This window comes from Haliaeetus albicilla, chromosome 2 (genome assembly GCF_947461875.1).
Source record: "Haliaeetus albicilla chromosome 2, bHalAlb1.1, whole genome shotgun sequence".
Lineage (NCBI taxonomy): Eukaryota > Metazoa > Chordata > Aves > Accipitriformes > Accipitridae > Haliaeetus > Haliaeetus albicilla.
Genome location: NC_091484.1, coordinates 26,762,891 through 26,777,651, shown reverse-complemented (window position 1 = coordinate 26,777,651; position 14,761 = coordinate 26,762,891). Strand labels below are relative to the sequence as shown.

The 14,761-nt window shown below is 40.5% G+C and overlaps 1 protein-coding gene across 2 annotated transcripts in view; it reads right to left on the bottom strand.

Annotated features, from left to right (window-relative positions):
- Window positions 1–2,974: 2,974 nt before the first annotated feature.
- The window catches only part of MRPL3 (mitochondrial ribosomal protein L3), a 31,798-nt gene continuing 20,011 nt past the window's right edge, over window positions 2,975–14,761 (bottom strand). Inside the window, exons 8-10 of one of the 2 annotated variants that reach the window (XM_069811771.1) lie at window positions 13,828–13,905; window positions 12,723–12,800; window positions 2,975–3,589 (exon numbers count right to left, since the gene is read on the bottom strand). In XM_069811771.1, the coding sequence (XP_069667872.1) occupies window positions 3,440–3,589; window positions 12,723–12,800; window positions 13,828–13,905 (306 nt within the window). In that variant the 3' untranslated portion in view covers window positions 2,975–3,439. The remainder of the gene's footprint in view (window positions 3,590–12,722; window positions 12,801–13,827; window positions 13,906–14,761) is intronic. The other variant, XM_069811779.1, reaches the window with a different exon arrangement.

Sequence of the window (14,761 nt, the reverse complement as noted above, 5' to 3'; positions counted from 1 at the left end):
CCTAGGACTGGGCCAGCAGCTTCTTTTAAATAGCAATTACCTTGGCATCATGCAGTAGCCCCGTGTGCTGGAGCTCACAGGTACGGGGCTTGCAGCGGCGCACTCGCCTGCTCTGCACCGGGCTGCCAGGTTACGCAGGTCAGCCTCCCTCACAGTTTACATTGTAATACGTCTTCTTTCAGTCCTCCAGAATTTTTAGAATCCAGCAAGGAAACAGTAATTTTGGGAAAAGCTCGGGCCATACCAGGCTCCAAAATCCACACGGAGAGTGGAAGAAGGTGAAATTCTACATAGAAACTCCTGTCATCCCTTCAGCTTACTAGAGTAATATTTGTTAAATGCTAACAGAACAAACCACATTTTTTCACATCAAGTGAAAATAGCAACGGAAAGTGTTTATCGGTCTCACATAATGACAGAGCCATGGTATTTAAAAGTATGGATTCAAGAGAAATAAACTCTCCTTGTTTATCATCAATGACTGCAATTATGTTGTCAAGTGATAGACGAGTGTTTTGATTTCCTCTTCCTGCTGTCTTTTTACCTTCAACTTATATTGTAAACTTGCCACTGTTTATTCATGTACTATTACAGAACCACTGAGAGGGGGTATTAATCAAGAGTATTTATTTTTCAAAGCAGTCATGCCATGAAGCCATAGATACAGCTAAAGCTTAACCCTACATCCTCCTCCAAAGCAGCATGTTAGTGATGTTAAAAACACTCCGCTAGCCCAAACAAACAGAACAGCCTAAGGAGGGGGTAACATGCTCCTGGACATGCAAACCCCGGCTCAGCGCATTGCCCACAACCCTTACGTTCACAAATGCCTGCAGAAAACTGACCAAATATGAAGGAACTGCTTGGTATCCACATTTTGCCTCATTGTTACCGGCAGCTCCAGGCACTGGTGTATGTGTTTTGCCAGAAAACACAAGAAAAGAAAAGCTGCATGACAGGTTTCCTGCTAAGATGGTGATAAAGTAGAGGACACAGTAAACCTACTTGCACTGATGATTTTAAAAGCATTCATGCTTTTTGCTGGACCCTCTTATGATTTTCAAGCATCGCAAAGCAAAACTGTACGTGCAAGGGAAAGCACAGGCCCTTTACCAGCCCAAGGACACAGAAGGGGCCGAGGAGAGCGTGCATGACTTCCAAGCGTTATACTCCCAGAGGAGATCAAGACTTTGTTCTTTCTCTGTGCTGGAACAGGTGCGCAATTCATGGCAGATCCCAGCTGCTTCACAAGTTATGGCAGTGGAAGCAGAGCTTGCCAACAATTACCTCCTCAGACAGCAAACCAGACTGCAATATTGGGTAGGATGTTGTCCTACGGGATTCAGAAACAGGAATTGAAGTAGGTTGTCGATCTTCCCCTCAAGCTGAAATCTCAATTGATAAGAGTTAATCTTAATTTACTTTTCTAAACCTGTGGCTCCCTTTGAACTCACATTTGATTCTTGGTACTTCCCAAGGCATACGCTGAAAGCAAACCCAAACTAGAACAATTTACAGGAGAGGATCCCACAGCCCTGGAAGTTCTGGCTGAGAAACCAAGTAGGAGAAAGCATCTCTCTGTGTGGTCATCTCAGTGATAGTCCAGGATTGTTATTGATTAAGTAAAAAAAATATAAATAACAACAAGGCTCCTCACGGAAAGCATATGTGTGCCAGAATTATCCCATAAACCAGAGCAGAACATCAGGCTACACATCTGGACACACCCTGATTTACATGTGTTCAATAGCAAGTAAACTTGAAATGCTGTAACTTTTAAAATCTGGTTTGTAACCAGGAGATTGAACACCAAATGCCTCCCCAGGAAACGGCAACTATCTGGAACAGGTGACAGGTTGCACTCATTACTAGTATCATGGCCAGAACATGACACCCCACTGGGTATTTGCTGCCTGCATGGGCTTTTTGCATCACATCTGCTGTGTGCCTGATGTCTGCACTTGCAGAGCCCGTGTTAATAAAGAGAAGGGAAAGCATGAAGGCGGTGCTGTTATGCAGCATTCTGATGCACTCATTTGAATGGCATTTTTCATTCGATGGAATCCAGCTAAGAGGATACCCAACAATGTATATACTTACCAGTTCACATTTCCATCTCTAATGATCCCTCCCAGTCTACTACAGGCCAGTAGCTATATACAGCCTCTTTAAGATGGCATGTGGTTTCTTCAAGCTATTACAAAAAAATTCAAAACATCTTCAGTAACTGAGAGACACCATAATGACAAGGACATGACCTTTTAAATTGGATAGTATTAGTAAGGTCTTTCAAAATCTCATATTTACTTTAGATATTTGATGTCTTGTGATGAAGCTGCAAAGACGAGTAGATAGCACCACCACTGTATTAACGGTAGCTTAGTATATGCAAATGCTTGAACTACAGCAGGGCTTGTAAGCAAGCAGTCAGATGGCACACAGAGTTATCCAGGTACTTGCTTCTGTACATCAGAAGATTTACAGTGTTCAAAAGATCAGACTTATAAATAGTAAATCACGTAAGATGGAAAATAAAGGGAACGTATTGATTCCAGCTATTATTGAAAGGTGGGGTAAAAGAAAAACGAGCATTATCATAAAGGCCTTCACATTTGGCCTGTTTTCTTTGTAATAGCTCTTCTGTAACAGCATAAGAATCCAATACAGAGACAACTGCAGATGTGGAGATATTTCTCCAGAGAGCATGCAAGGGATCCGCTATGAAGTTCACAACAAGCTGTCAGCGAAGGCAACAAACAGGCGCCCACTGCAGTCTTTATGCTGCTTTGTTACTGAACATACCCCATCTGAACACCCCCTCACCATACACACTGCCAGAACTCTGAAGAGACAGGCAGTGGTTGGCATCATCTTTCCTCTAGAAAATTGGTTGGGTACCTGCTACGTTAAACTCAATATTAAAGTGAAAGGAGAGAAAGAGCTCTGGTGAAAAGAAGGAAACAAAACAAGCTCATGTTGCTACAGAGCAATGCATTTTCTTGTTTTATTTTGGATTATTCTTCACGGATCCCCCCAGATGCCAAGGCAGATTTGGAAGGTTTTTTCGATCGATCAGAGTTGGCCAGAATACTTTCCACAAAAGAGAAAGAGAGTTTGGTAGCATTCAGGAAATTAAATGGAACCACCTTCAAAACAACAGTTTTTCAGAAACGGTTAAGTTTTCACAGCCTGAGACAGAGGGCAAAAGGTCACTGAAGACAAACTCTTTCGTGTGCTTTATAACCTGCCCCTCAGACTCACCTGCTGCTTTAAATACAGGTTTGAAATTTACAGTGGTAAATCTTATTACCTGACCAAAATGGCAATATCTGAAGTGTTCAAGTCAGTTGGTCAGACCACAAACCATAGGTTTACTTTAATACAGCACTGCAAAGTTCACGAAAATAACAAAACTGTGTTTTCAAAGACGTGAAGAACATTATGCATATGTGACAGATGGATCTGTGAACTGGAAAATCTCCTTATCATACAGGTCTTCTGGTAGTTTTTCATCTCCATCAGCAAAAAACGTAGGGAACGGAGGGTTTTTATTGCAGTCCTTGTAAGTAGGCAATTTGCTATCTCTGACCTAAAAAGCAGGAGGGGGAAGGATGGGGTTAATAAATCTTACAGAAGACTTTCAGACAGCGATACACTAGAAATTAAAGAAATCATCTTGCATGCATAAGAAAAAAACCCAACAGCATTCACATTACAATTGTTTTACCTGAAGAATTCCAAGTATAATCATCAGTTATTTTAATATCAACCTGAGCTATTTGAATTTAACACTTTTCTACCTATCATTAACGAGTTTCTAAAACCAGCAAAACCCAAAGATAATTTATCACTTGTGTGATAAATTTATCACTACTGTGAGAGAATCAAAACCTACTCCATGAATTCATTGCTCAATGTTTTAAAATGCTATTAAAATAATGTGTGTAAGTATGGCTTGTTTAAACTGTGTTTATAATCCCACAGTACTTTCCTACATGACGTTCCAAGTTATATTATGCAGTGTAATCACCTCTTCAACAACCAAGACATGCTTTTGTATTTACAATGCAAACTAATTATGGCAACTAATTTTGCAAAGATATGTGCATTGGCTGTATTCAGTCCCTCTGGCTACTGCAGAGCTATTTAGTGACTGCAGAGTTAAGCATCTAAAATTCTTCACCCAGGAATCACTACTCAAGTTTGTCGAACACGAGCCTTTAAGAAAGTTAATTTCCAAGAACTGTAGTGCCACAGAGAAATTACTTTCCTTTGCTGACCTCTCTACAAGTGGAAAGATTTAAAATCTAGCCTCTGAAACTCCAATCTCTGAAGAAAATTAGTAGCTAGAATTATCAGCAAAAAGCAGTTTGTCTGCGGTGAAGATAGGAAGCTGGTATCTCTGAAGAAAAAAAGAGCTACAAATTCTCCAGCGATGAAATTTTATTTAAAGTTAAATTCTTCATTTCTATCTTGTTACATATGATCTTCCTCCTGAGCTGTAATAATCCCTTTCAGCCACTATACTCAACTGGATTAAAAAAAAAAAGTACCAATAGATCAGACAAAATTTTAGTATAGAGAAGATAAGCTCTTCCTCTTATTTTTTTGGTGGATTTTTAAAGAACAGGAAGCTTGTTCTTACTTGGTTGGACATAAAACTCACATAGGACAATTGCGATTTACACCAGAAATTAAATAAAACAATTTTATGTCCACTGAAATGTCTGTTCTGGCAGCACTGTATTTACCAGATTCATATCTGCTATTACTTGAGCCTTTCCCAAATTCCAAGAGGATTCCTCCAGATGAAATGCACAATAAATTTGACTTAAACTTCAGCTTCTGAAAAAACTGTTTCGTTATTTTTCCCCCTGAGGAAGTTCCAACAGTTTTCTAAGTGCAGACTTGATAAAGAAAGAAAACCTTTTGCTAAGAATGCGGGGGTGAAGGGCTCAACTGCTTAGGATGGCTACTTAGCTTTTCAAGTAGATCATTCCTCTTCTGCCAGACACCTCCCTATGAAAAGTGTTCTCTATTCACTCGTAAACTGCCATGCGAAACTACTGAAGTCCCTGTAGTCCTGGTAGACAGCAATTTACGTTAAGTGTCTACGTGGAATAAACTAGGCTGAGGTCCAAGTCCAAAGACCTTTGCTGCAACAGTTCCAGCAGCAGAGTTCAGAGGAAACAGATAGCTTCAACAGTGCCATCTGAACTGCTGAGGCTCGTAAGTCATCCTTCCAGCTTTCAACACGTTGCTGCTGTTTCTTTTACTATGTGAAAACATGTTTTAATAACTTCAGTTGGCTATTATTCCCCTTGCCCCTTTCTCTTTTATTCCCTAATCCTATTACACATCATAAGCCTTCTATGTCAACAGCAAAAATCCCCGTGGTCTCTACACGAGCTACAACAATATTAGGAAGATTAGAATAAATTATTTTATTTCTGATAACTTATTCATTGCACATATATCTTATTAAAATGTTTTTCATGTTTACTTTTTTGATATTTTTGATTCTTCCCATCATGAAATAATATGCACTGTTACATACAGGCTGTGTCATTACAGGCAGTTTTGGACACCTGAAAATGAAAGGAATTCAGGTGTTTTCATCTCCCCCCCGCCCCCCCTTTCTTAAAACAACAATTTATCACAGGACTTATGAGTAAGACATCTGCTCTTAACTGAAGGCAAACCCAACAGTCTAATCTTAGTCCTGCATTAGTTTATGTAAATAAATGTAAGATTTCAGTTCAGCCTTAACATTGTATTTTACGTATTAATGTCAAGTGGCATTTTGCAGATAGTGCCTCTTGTGTGATAAGGAGAATTTTTAAAGACGTTTTAAGATTCTTATGAAACATTTTCAACAGACCATTGTTGCTTTCAGAGGAGTCCAATACTGCTTCATTTTGCCCCTTCCTACTGCTCAGAAGCTTGGCAGATCCCAGAAACACAAGCCACATCTAATGTTAAAATTATCTTCTTCTGATATGCTCTTTCTTTTGATCAGTATAACTGACATGGTATTTCTTTTGACTGGTGAAAAATACTGCTCTTTTTCCATCTTCTTCTACATTTGTTGCTTTCAAATGCAATTTGTTTTACTCCTAAAGCACCATCTTAGAGTATCAGGGCCAAACTGAATGAACATGCCTCTTTCTCCCTTCTAAGCTTCAAAAGTTGTTAGACAGATATTATTATTCCTATCAAGAGGAAGAACTCAGTTTCATTTCACATCTGAAAGTACCGATTAGCAACTTAAAACATGGTATGATTTATCTGTCTTCTCAAGAGAATTACTGAATGACTCCCTTTACATTTATGAAGGGCACAGCATACCAAAGGTTTCCTGTATGTATTACCTCAGATTCCTGCACAATAATTTCACAATATTATAAAGGGGTTAAATGGTATGCAGGATCAGTTACACTTGCCTGTATAAGCCTGTACAAAGGCAAGCAGTACATGTGACCCAGCACAGCTCTTCCTGTTCTCCCAGTAACCTTCTGAGAGCATCCCTAATAAAGGAGTAAATTTTAATGCTCTGTGTTACTAAAATCCAGTGACTTTAGCTCTTGCCCACAGAAGGAATCAGGCTGAGAGCCCAACTGGTTATTACAATCCATAAAAGCATTCACTGTATAACTCAATATTACACAGACGTCTGCTGGAAATACAACATGGCAGAGAGCAAGCAGTCTAGGAGGTTCCTGGAGTGTGTGGAAGATAACTTCCTGACACAGCTGGTAGGTGAGCCAACCAGGGGAGGAGCCTTGCTAGACCTACTGTTTACAAACAGGGAAGGACTGGTGGGAGGTGTGATGGTCGGAGGCTGTCCTGGGCTTAGCGACCGTGAAATGATAGAATTCTCAACTCTTGGTGAGGCAAGAAAGGGGGTTAGCAAAACCACTGCTGTGGACTTCTGGAGGGCAAACTTTGGCCTCTTCGAGGCACCGGTTGAGAGGGTCCCTTGGGAGACGGTCCTGAAGGGCAAAGGGGTCCAGGAAGGCTGGACATTCTTCAGGAAGGAAATCTTAATGGCTCAGGACCAGGCTATTCCCATGTGCTGCAAGATGAACCGCCAAGGAAGACAACTGGCCTAGCTGAACAGGGAGCTTCTGCTAGGACTCAAGAAAAAAAGGAGAGTTTACCATCTTTGGAAGAAAGCGCAGGCAACTCAAGAACAGTCCAGGGATCTTGTTAGGTCATGCAGAGAGGAAATTAGAAAGGCAAAAGCTCAGCTAGAAATCAATCTGGCCACCATTGTAAGAGACAACAAAAAATGTTTTTACAAATATGTTAACAGTAAAAAGAAAGCCAAGGAGAATATCTATCCTTTATTAGATACAGAGGGGAACACTGCCACCAGAAATGAGGAAAAGGCTGAGATACTTAATGCCTTCTTTGCCTCAGTCTTTAATAGTGAGACCAGTTATCCTCAGGGTACTCTGCCCCCTGAGCCGGCAGGCAAGGACAGAGAGCAGAATATACCCCCCGTAATCCAGGAGGAAATAGTTAGTGACCTACTATGTCAACAACCTACTATGCCATCTGGACACTCACAAATCTATGGAATCAGTCAGGATCCATCCAAGAGTACTGAGGGAGCTGGTGGAGGAGCTTGCCAAGCCACTCTCCATCATCTATCAGCAATCCTGGTCAACGGGGGAGGTCCCAGAGGACTGGAGGCTTGCCAATGTGACGCCCATTTACAAAAAGGGTCAGAGGGAGGATCCGGGGAACTACGGGCCTGTCAGCCTGACATCAGTACCAGGGAAGGTTATGGAATGGTTTGTCTTGAGAGCGCTCACACGGCATGTGCAGGACAAGCAGGGGATCAGGCCCAGCCAGCATGGGTTCATGAAATGCAGGTCCTGCTTGACCAACCTGATCTCCTTCTATGACCAGGTGACCCGCCTAGTGGATGAGGGAAAGGCTGTGGATGTTATCTACCTCGACTTCAGCAAGGCCTTTGACACTGTCTCTCATGCCATACTCCTTGAGAAGCTGGTGTCTCATGCCTTGGACAAGTGTACTCTTTGCTGGGTGAAAAACTGGCTGGATGGACAAGCCCAGAGGGTTGTGGTGAATGGGGTGAAATCCAGTTGGTGGCGGGTCACAAGTGGTGTTCCCCAGGGCTCAGTGTTGGGGCTGGTTGTGTTTAATATCTTTATTAATGATCTGGATGAAGGGATTGAGTGCACCCTCAGTACGTTTGTGGATGACACCAAGCTGGGCAGGAGTGTTGACCTCCTGGAGGGTAGGAAGGCTCTACAGAGGGATCTGGACAGGCTGGATCAATGGGCAGAGGCCAGTTGTATGAAGTTCAACAAGGCCAAGTGCCAGGTCCTGCACTTGGGTCACAACAACCCCATGCAATGCTACAGGCTTGGGGAAGAGTGGCTGGAAAGCTGCCTGGTGGGAAAGGACCTGGGGGTGCTGGTTGACAGCCGGCTGAATATGAGCCAGCAGTGTGCCCAGGTGGCCAAGAAGGCCAATGGCATCCTGGCCTGCATCAGAAATAGTGTGGCCAGCAGGAGCAGGGAGGTGATTGTTCCCCTGTACTCGGCACTCGTGAGGCCGCACCCCGAGTGCTGTGTTCAGTTTTGGGCCTCTCACTACAGGAAAGACATTGAGGTGCTGGAGCGTGTCCAGAGAAGGGCAACCAAGTTGGTGAGGGGCCTGGAGCACAAGTCTTATGAGGAGCAGCTGAGAGAGCTGGGGCTGTTTAGTCTGGAGAAGAGGAGGCTGAGGGGAGACCTTATCGCTCTCTACAACTACCTGAAAGGGGGGTTGTAGTGGGGTGCGTGCTGGTCTCTTCTGTCAGGTGGCTGGAGACAGGACAAGAGGAAATGGCCTCAAGTTGCGGCAGGGGAGGTTTAGATTGGATATTAGGAAAAATTTCTTCACTGAAAGGGTTGTCACACATTGGAACAGGCTGCCCAGGGAAGTGGTCGAGTCACCATCCCTGGAGGTATTCAAAAAGTGTGTAGACAAGGCACTTCAGGACATGGTTTAGTGGGCATGGTTGATGGTTGGACTTGATCTTAAAGGTCTTTTCCAACCTAAATGATTCTATGATTCTATAGTCACTTGATTTGTTCAACCTCTGTATTAATATTACTATATATTGTAGTACACTATACTACAGATAGATGGTATACATAGTAGTGTCTATACACAACAGTATATTCTCTGTGAAGTTTGTTATTAAGAAAAATACTAGAAGTAGCTGAAACTGGAGCTGGTTGAGATTGTCACTAAATCTTTAAAACAGTCATAAGGGGTTTTGCAGACAATTCATAAACTGCACATATGTATGTCCCATATATTGACAGCGTAACAGGTAGTACAAACAAATACAAATTCAGAAATCTATCACCACAAAATACTTCACATGGTCTTAAACAGGCATTAAAGCTTGATGCTTAAGTCACAACTCACATTTGTAGTTTAACAGGGCTTCAGGCTGTGTTAGCAACCACAGCAAAGAATGCAAGTTGTTTGCAAAACAGGAAAATGTGTTTAAATATATAGAATGTTAGAAAGAATCTCCTCAGGTGTCATATATTACCTAGCTTAGCTTCTCTATTTCTGAAGCTAGACAGAAAATTGAATTCAAGAACTATATCCATTTCTGACCACCCTTATTTTGTCTTAAAAAACCAACCAACCAACCAAAAAAAAAAAAGCTCTACACAACTCTATCATGGGGCCCAAGGTACAGGACAGGGAACACAAAAGAATTGAAGGTTTCACACTATTCCTGCATGCCCTCAATTTGAGCACAGCACACCCAACTCAGGCATCAGCAGCTAGAAACACAGACAGTAACATTGGCAAGTGTGATACAAAATAAGTAGGATGCAGACAACTACAGACTTCTCTAAAAAGAAAAAAAAAGAAAGAAAATAAAAGGAAAAATGGGGGGCAAAAAGGGAAAGAAGCAGTAGGGGAATACTGAAAAGTTAAGTTTATTAGCTCAAGCAGAATACTACACTAAAGCAACGGTATACTTAGGTTTAACTCAATGCTAGCATACAAAAAGGCCAGTTCAGTATCTAACTTGCTAAGCAACTCCTGTGGGTTACATGATTTGCCAGAATTTCTGCTTTCACTACAAGTGATATATTCAAAGTGATCAACACTGAATGTCCTAAGAAAATCAAGTGCCTTAAAATTAGGACAAGTATAAAACATTATCAAAGATAAACTATAACATCCTGAATTATAATATACCATATTACAGTATCCCCTCCATTATGAAGCATCAGGAATTAGTCTTGTGCTTCTCTCTTGAATGACAGAAGAGGTAACTTTTTGTTAATATACTTGGGAGAGAAACTGACAGCCATAAGCTTCCAAAAGAGAAAACTATTATTTTTTTTTTTCCTAGAGGATCAACACCACAGACAGTAACTACAGGCCCTGTGATCTAAGACAATACACCAAGAGAAACAGGTAGTGCCTGAGGCAGGCTATCTTGATAGGCACAACACACTAAATTACAAATGCTTATTCTGCAATGTTACTCTTGTAACAAAAAAATTCCATACATTCTAGCACACTGCTTAAGTTTATTAAGTTTATTACACCTTGTCATTGAGAAAGAAATCCAAGCTAAAGTAAGCTTTTTTGATTAGTTTTCTAGCTGGCTATGAACATTACTTATGTCAGTTATTTACCTGCATGCTTCAGCGTGCAATATCAAATGAAAACTGATTTCTAATTAAACCAGGAATCCATTGATCGTAGTATTCTGCACTTTTACTCTGCTGAAAATGAAACTTAAATTTTTCAAGTGCTTTATCTCTGTCTGGATAAAGTGGTGATGCACTAAGTTTCCAAAAATACATAACATCAAAATAAATATATGCTTTAAGGTGCACTGTGGTTTTAATGGTTACCAAGCAACACAGAGTGAGTACTGAGCACAAATGCCTTCCTCTTAGAGACACACTAAGAGAAAAGTATTATGCAATATTTCACTTTTTGAGCTCAAAGACAGATGTATCCAAATCCCCTAGACATTAGTCTTACCTAATTATAGGCAGGTGTTTAGTGGAACAAACAGTAATTATGAATTGTAATATCCCATAATTTCTCTCCCCAACTACAGATCCAAACAAATATACAACAATTACAGAAAGTCAAAGTCTACAGGCAAACAAGAAAACACCCTGGAAGAAAAGTGTAAGACACAAGCTAAAAACACCACAGATGAGTGCAGCAAGATTAAATGGAGAAAGAAAAAACCAGAAATTAAAGAACACATGCCAAATAGTATTGCTTTGCATGCTTATTTAATTAAAGCTTGCTCTGTCCTTCAGAGATTTATTTGAAAATATAAGGGAAAAAATTTAATTAATACATGTAATTCATATGGCCTATGAAAGAAAAAACCCCCAGAATGGATTCACCAGCTTGAGGAAATGGAATAAACTGTTGCCGACTACATACTCCCTTCAATCACCAAATAGGTGAGTGGAGGCAATTTTTAAAAAATCTGTTTCTTAATAGTAATAATACCTACTACTGTGCCTTCATCTCAAACAGTGTTATTTATTACTAAGAAGCCATGAAAGTTTGAGTCTGGAGCACTTTGGTCAAGATCTTTCAAATACTGTATTACGTAAATCGAACAGCTCTAAGGGACAAAATCCCTCATTCTTCCCATGAATCCTCAACCCTCACTAATGGAATTGGCTGCAGCTCTCAAATGTGTATGCCAAAATGCATACTTGAAGATACTTGGACTTCTAATTGTATAGAACTATGACTTGAAAGATGTTCAAATATACGTAACTTACAAATACAGTTAATACAGATTCTGTATCTTGTAGAAATCATGTACAAGGATTAGTAAAGCAGTCACAAAAGTGCCTTGTGCCACTCAGTTAATACTGACAGATTAAGTTTCCTTGGAAAAAAAAGATGGAGTCATTTTAACTTTTGGTCTTAGGATAAAGTTCCAATCATCATCCATGGCAAGTGAACTGAACAGAAATCACTCCTGGACATGGCAAGCACTTAAATGATATGCAACAGACTGCCGTGGCAATCAAAGTCCATTATCCTCTTCGTATCACAGATGTCAACGCCGTTGTTTTACTGCATATGCTCAGATGGCTTGGCCCAGCAGTCTCCTGTTAACAAGGCTGTTGACGATGGCAGTACTGCTGCCTCAAGGATTTTTTTAAGATAACAGCAGGACTGCTTTCCGAACTCACACAGTAACATTACTGTGAACGCCAGCTGTCTTCTCCTGTACCTCAACTGCTCCTTGGAAAGGTAACTGCTACGGTGTATGGGAATGCTTTGAATAACCTTTAAAGTAGTGCTTGCTGTGTATTTCTGTTCATGAATACAGCCCTTAAATAATATTCTGGAAGCCTCGCCACCATCCTGTTGACTCAGGTTAGTGTGGGGATGGACCTAGCCCTGAGACACTTACCACAGGGTTACAGTGACTGTGTTGGTTTATCATACGCTACGTGTGTTCACAATGCCAGTGCAAAGCTAAGAATGAGCCATTTAGAGTAAGTGGTGACCCACTGCCCCTATTAATAACTCTCTTTTAAAGAACTGATCCTACGGCCCTTTAATTCAATAATACAGGATGGGACTCTAAAGAAATTAAGACTGCATTCAACCAATGTTTTTCCTTTTGTAGGAAGAGAGTTGTAGAGATCTTAGGAAACTAGCAAACATACCTTCACCAGACAATTTGTGTGACCTGGAACAGACCCATTTACATAAATAATGTCATGTTTTGTGTTGATCCTCCACACCTAGGAGACAGAAAAAAAACAGACATGGAGCTTGTTTTAGAGACTATTCCCAGTTTTACAAACTGTCCAGCGAAGCACAAACTGATTAACTGGAGGTGGTACTCTGGGGAAGAAGAATGTTCTGCACAGGCCTAAACTTGCCATAAAATTCAGTCACTTGCTACTCTGCGTGCACAGCTTTCTAATGCAGGAGTCTATTAAACAGTTTTAAAGCGCTTGTGATCAAGCCATATTTGGTAAGGCAGCTTGTTGTTCAGCATAACACCAGCCGAAGCTCCCAAGTCTCTTTTCCCTCTAACATCAATGTGTGAAAAACATCACAGGTGACAAATTAAAACAAATATGCTCATGAAAACAATGCCGCGACCGTTTGTTAATTTCTTAATTCTATGAGATGCTCAACTGAACATGCACATTTTCTGTTACAAAAAAATAGTTTTAGTTAGCAGAGAACAGCAGCAGCACCCTTTTTTTTGCAAACTAGAGGCTAATATGCTTTTTTGTGTAAACTGCAGAGGTTGCCTTCAGAAACAGAGAACCGTAGCTGTAATAGCCCAAGAACTGCTAGATCCAGACGGAAACTATAATCCCCTTTTTTGCACATGAAAGTGAAGGACCATGACAAAGTTAGGACTTCAAACAACTCAGACTTGGGTTGGGTTTGAACAAGTGGAATAGGCATGAAAACAGTAACTGAAGGTTACCAAAAGCCTGATTGTTCTCCCACTTCAAAGTCAGAAACCAAGGGACACAGAGAAAAACACATCAGATGTGGAAGTATCACCTGAAATGCTGGTTCCCAGGGTACGCATATGCAAAGGGAGTTCAGATAACTTATTTGTAACCCATAAAAAGCCAGAAGCACACATTTGATACTCCTGTCTTTCTAGCTTGCTTACTTCAAGATGCTCCTGTCAGGATTTTGACAGAAATAACAAGACAGTACACCAACACAAGGTTACATGGCTAAGTCCATTGCGTGGCAATGCAACCACTTTATACACATTCTAGTATACTCAGAACCCACCTTTAATCCAAAAGATGTCCTATAGATGTTACCCATTTTACCAGGCATTTTCTTTCCACGATAAACTTTGGCAGCTTTCTAGATAAAAACAGGGCCAAAAAAATAATGTAACTGCAAGAGGTACACTTACAAACTCAAGAGGAACATGAAAGAAAATATGCTGGTATTTCCAATGCTGAAAATATCTAATACTGGAAATATCTAGTATCGAGTAGCATTTTAAATACCTCCTGCTGGAGGTTAGGTATTACTATACATGTTACCTGAAATACTTGACCTCAATCATAAAATTGCTATAAATACTGTTCTAGGCTTGCTTAATACTTAACGTGTATAGATTCAGAGCAAAATGTGCACTCATCCCATACTTTCACTTCATGAAAATCAAGAAAAGTTTTTTTGTTCCTAAAACCCCTGTCACCACAAGACTCTCAACTACATCACAGACCATAGCAACTGGAAACTTGCCTAAACTACTTGTGGATGCTACCACAGAGCTCCAGAGAAGTCCTGCCCTGGAAGGCTACCAAAATGAAGATATGCCGTAGCTTCTCCCCTCTCCCTAATCCATAAGTTTTATACTGATGTAAAACGGATTTTTTAAAGCATGTATTTTTGAGAATGGACTTTTAAATTATATTCCCTGCTATTGCTTAGTTTCCATATCCCATTTTTGTTTGGCTGTGTAAAACCTGAAGAACAAAAGCGGAAAAGAAAATGCAGGACTAAGTGCAGTAATTTTTAGTTCTACAGTATTATCAAGGACTTTGTCTCAGTTTCCTGCATCACTCAGTTATTCATTAATAAAGTTTAATTTTTTTTTTAACTTGTGTGAAAATCATGATTTCAGAAAATCAGCTGCAAAGAAGTTCTAGGGACAGAATTCTGTACTTGAGCACTGCGGGATTACAAAAATAGCCGAGGTGGTCAACAC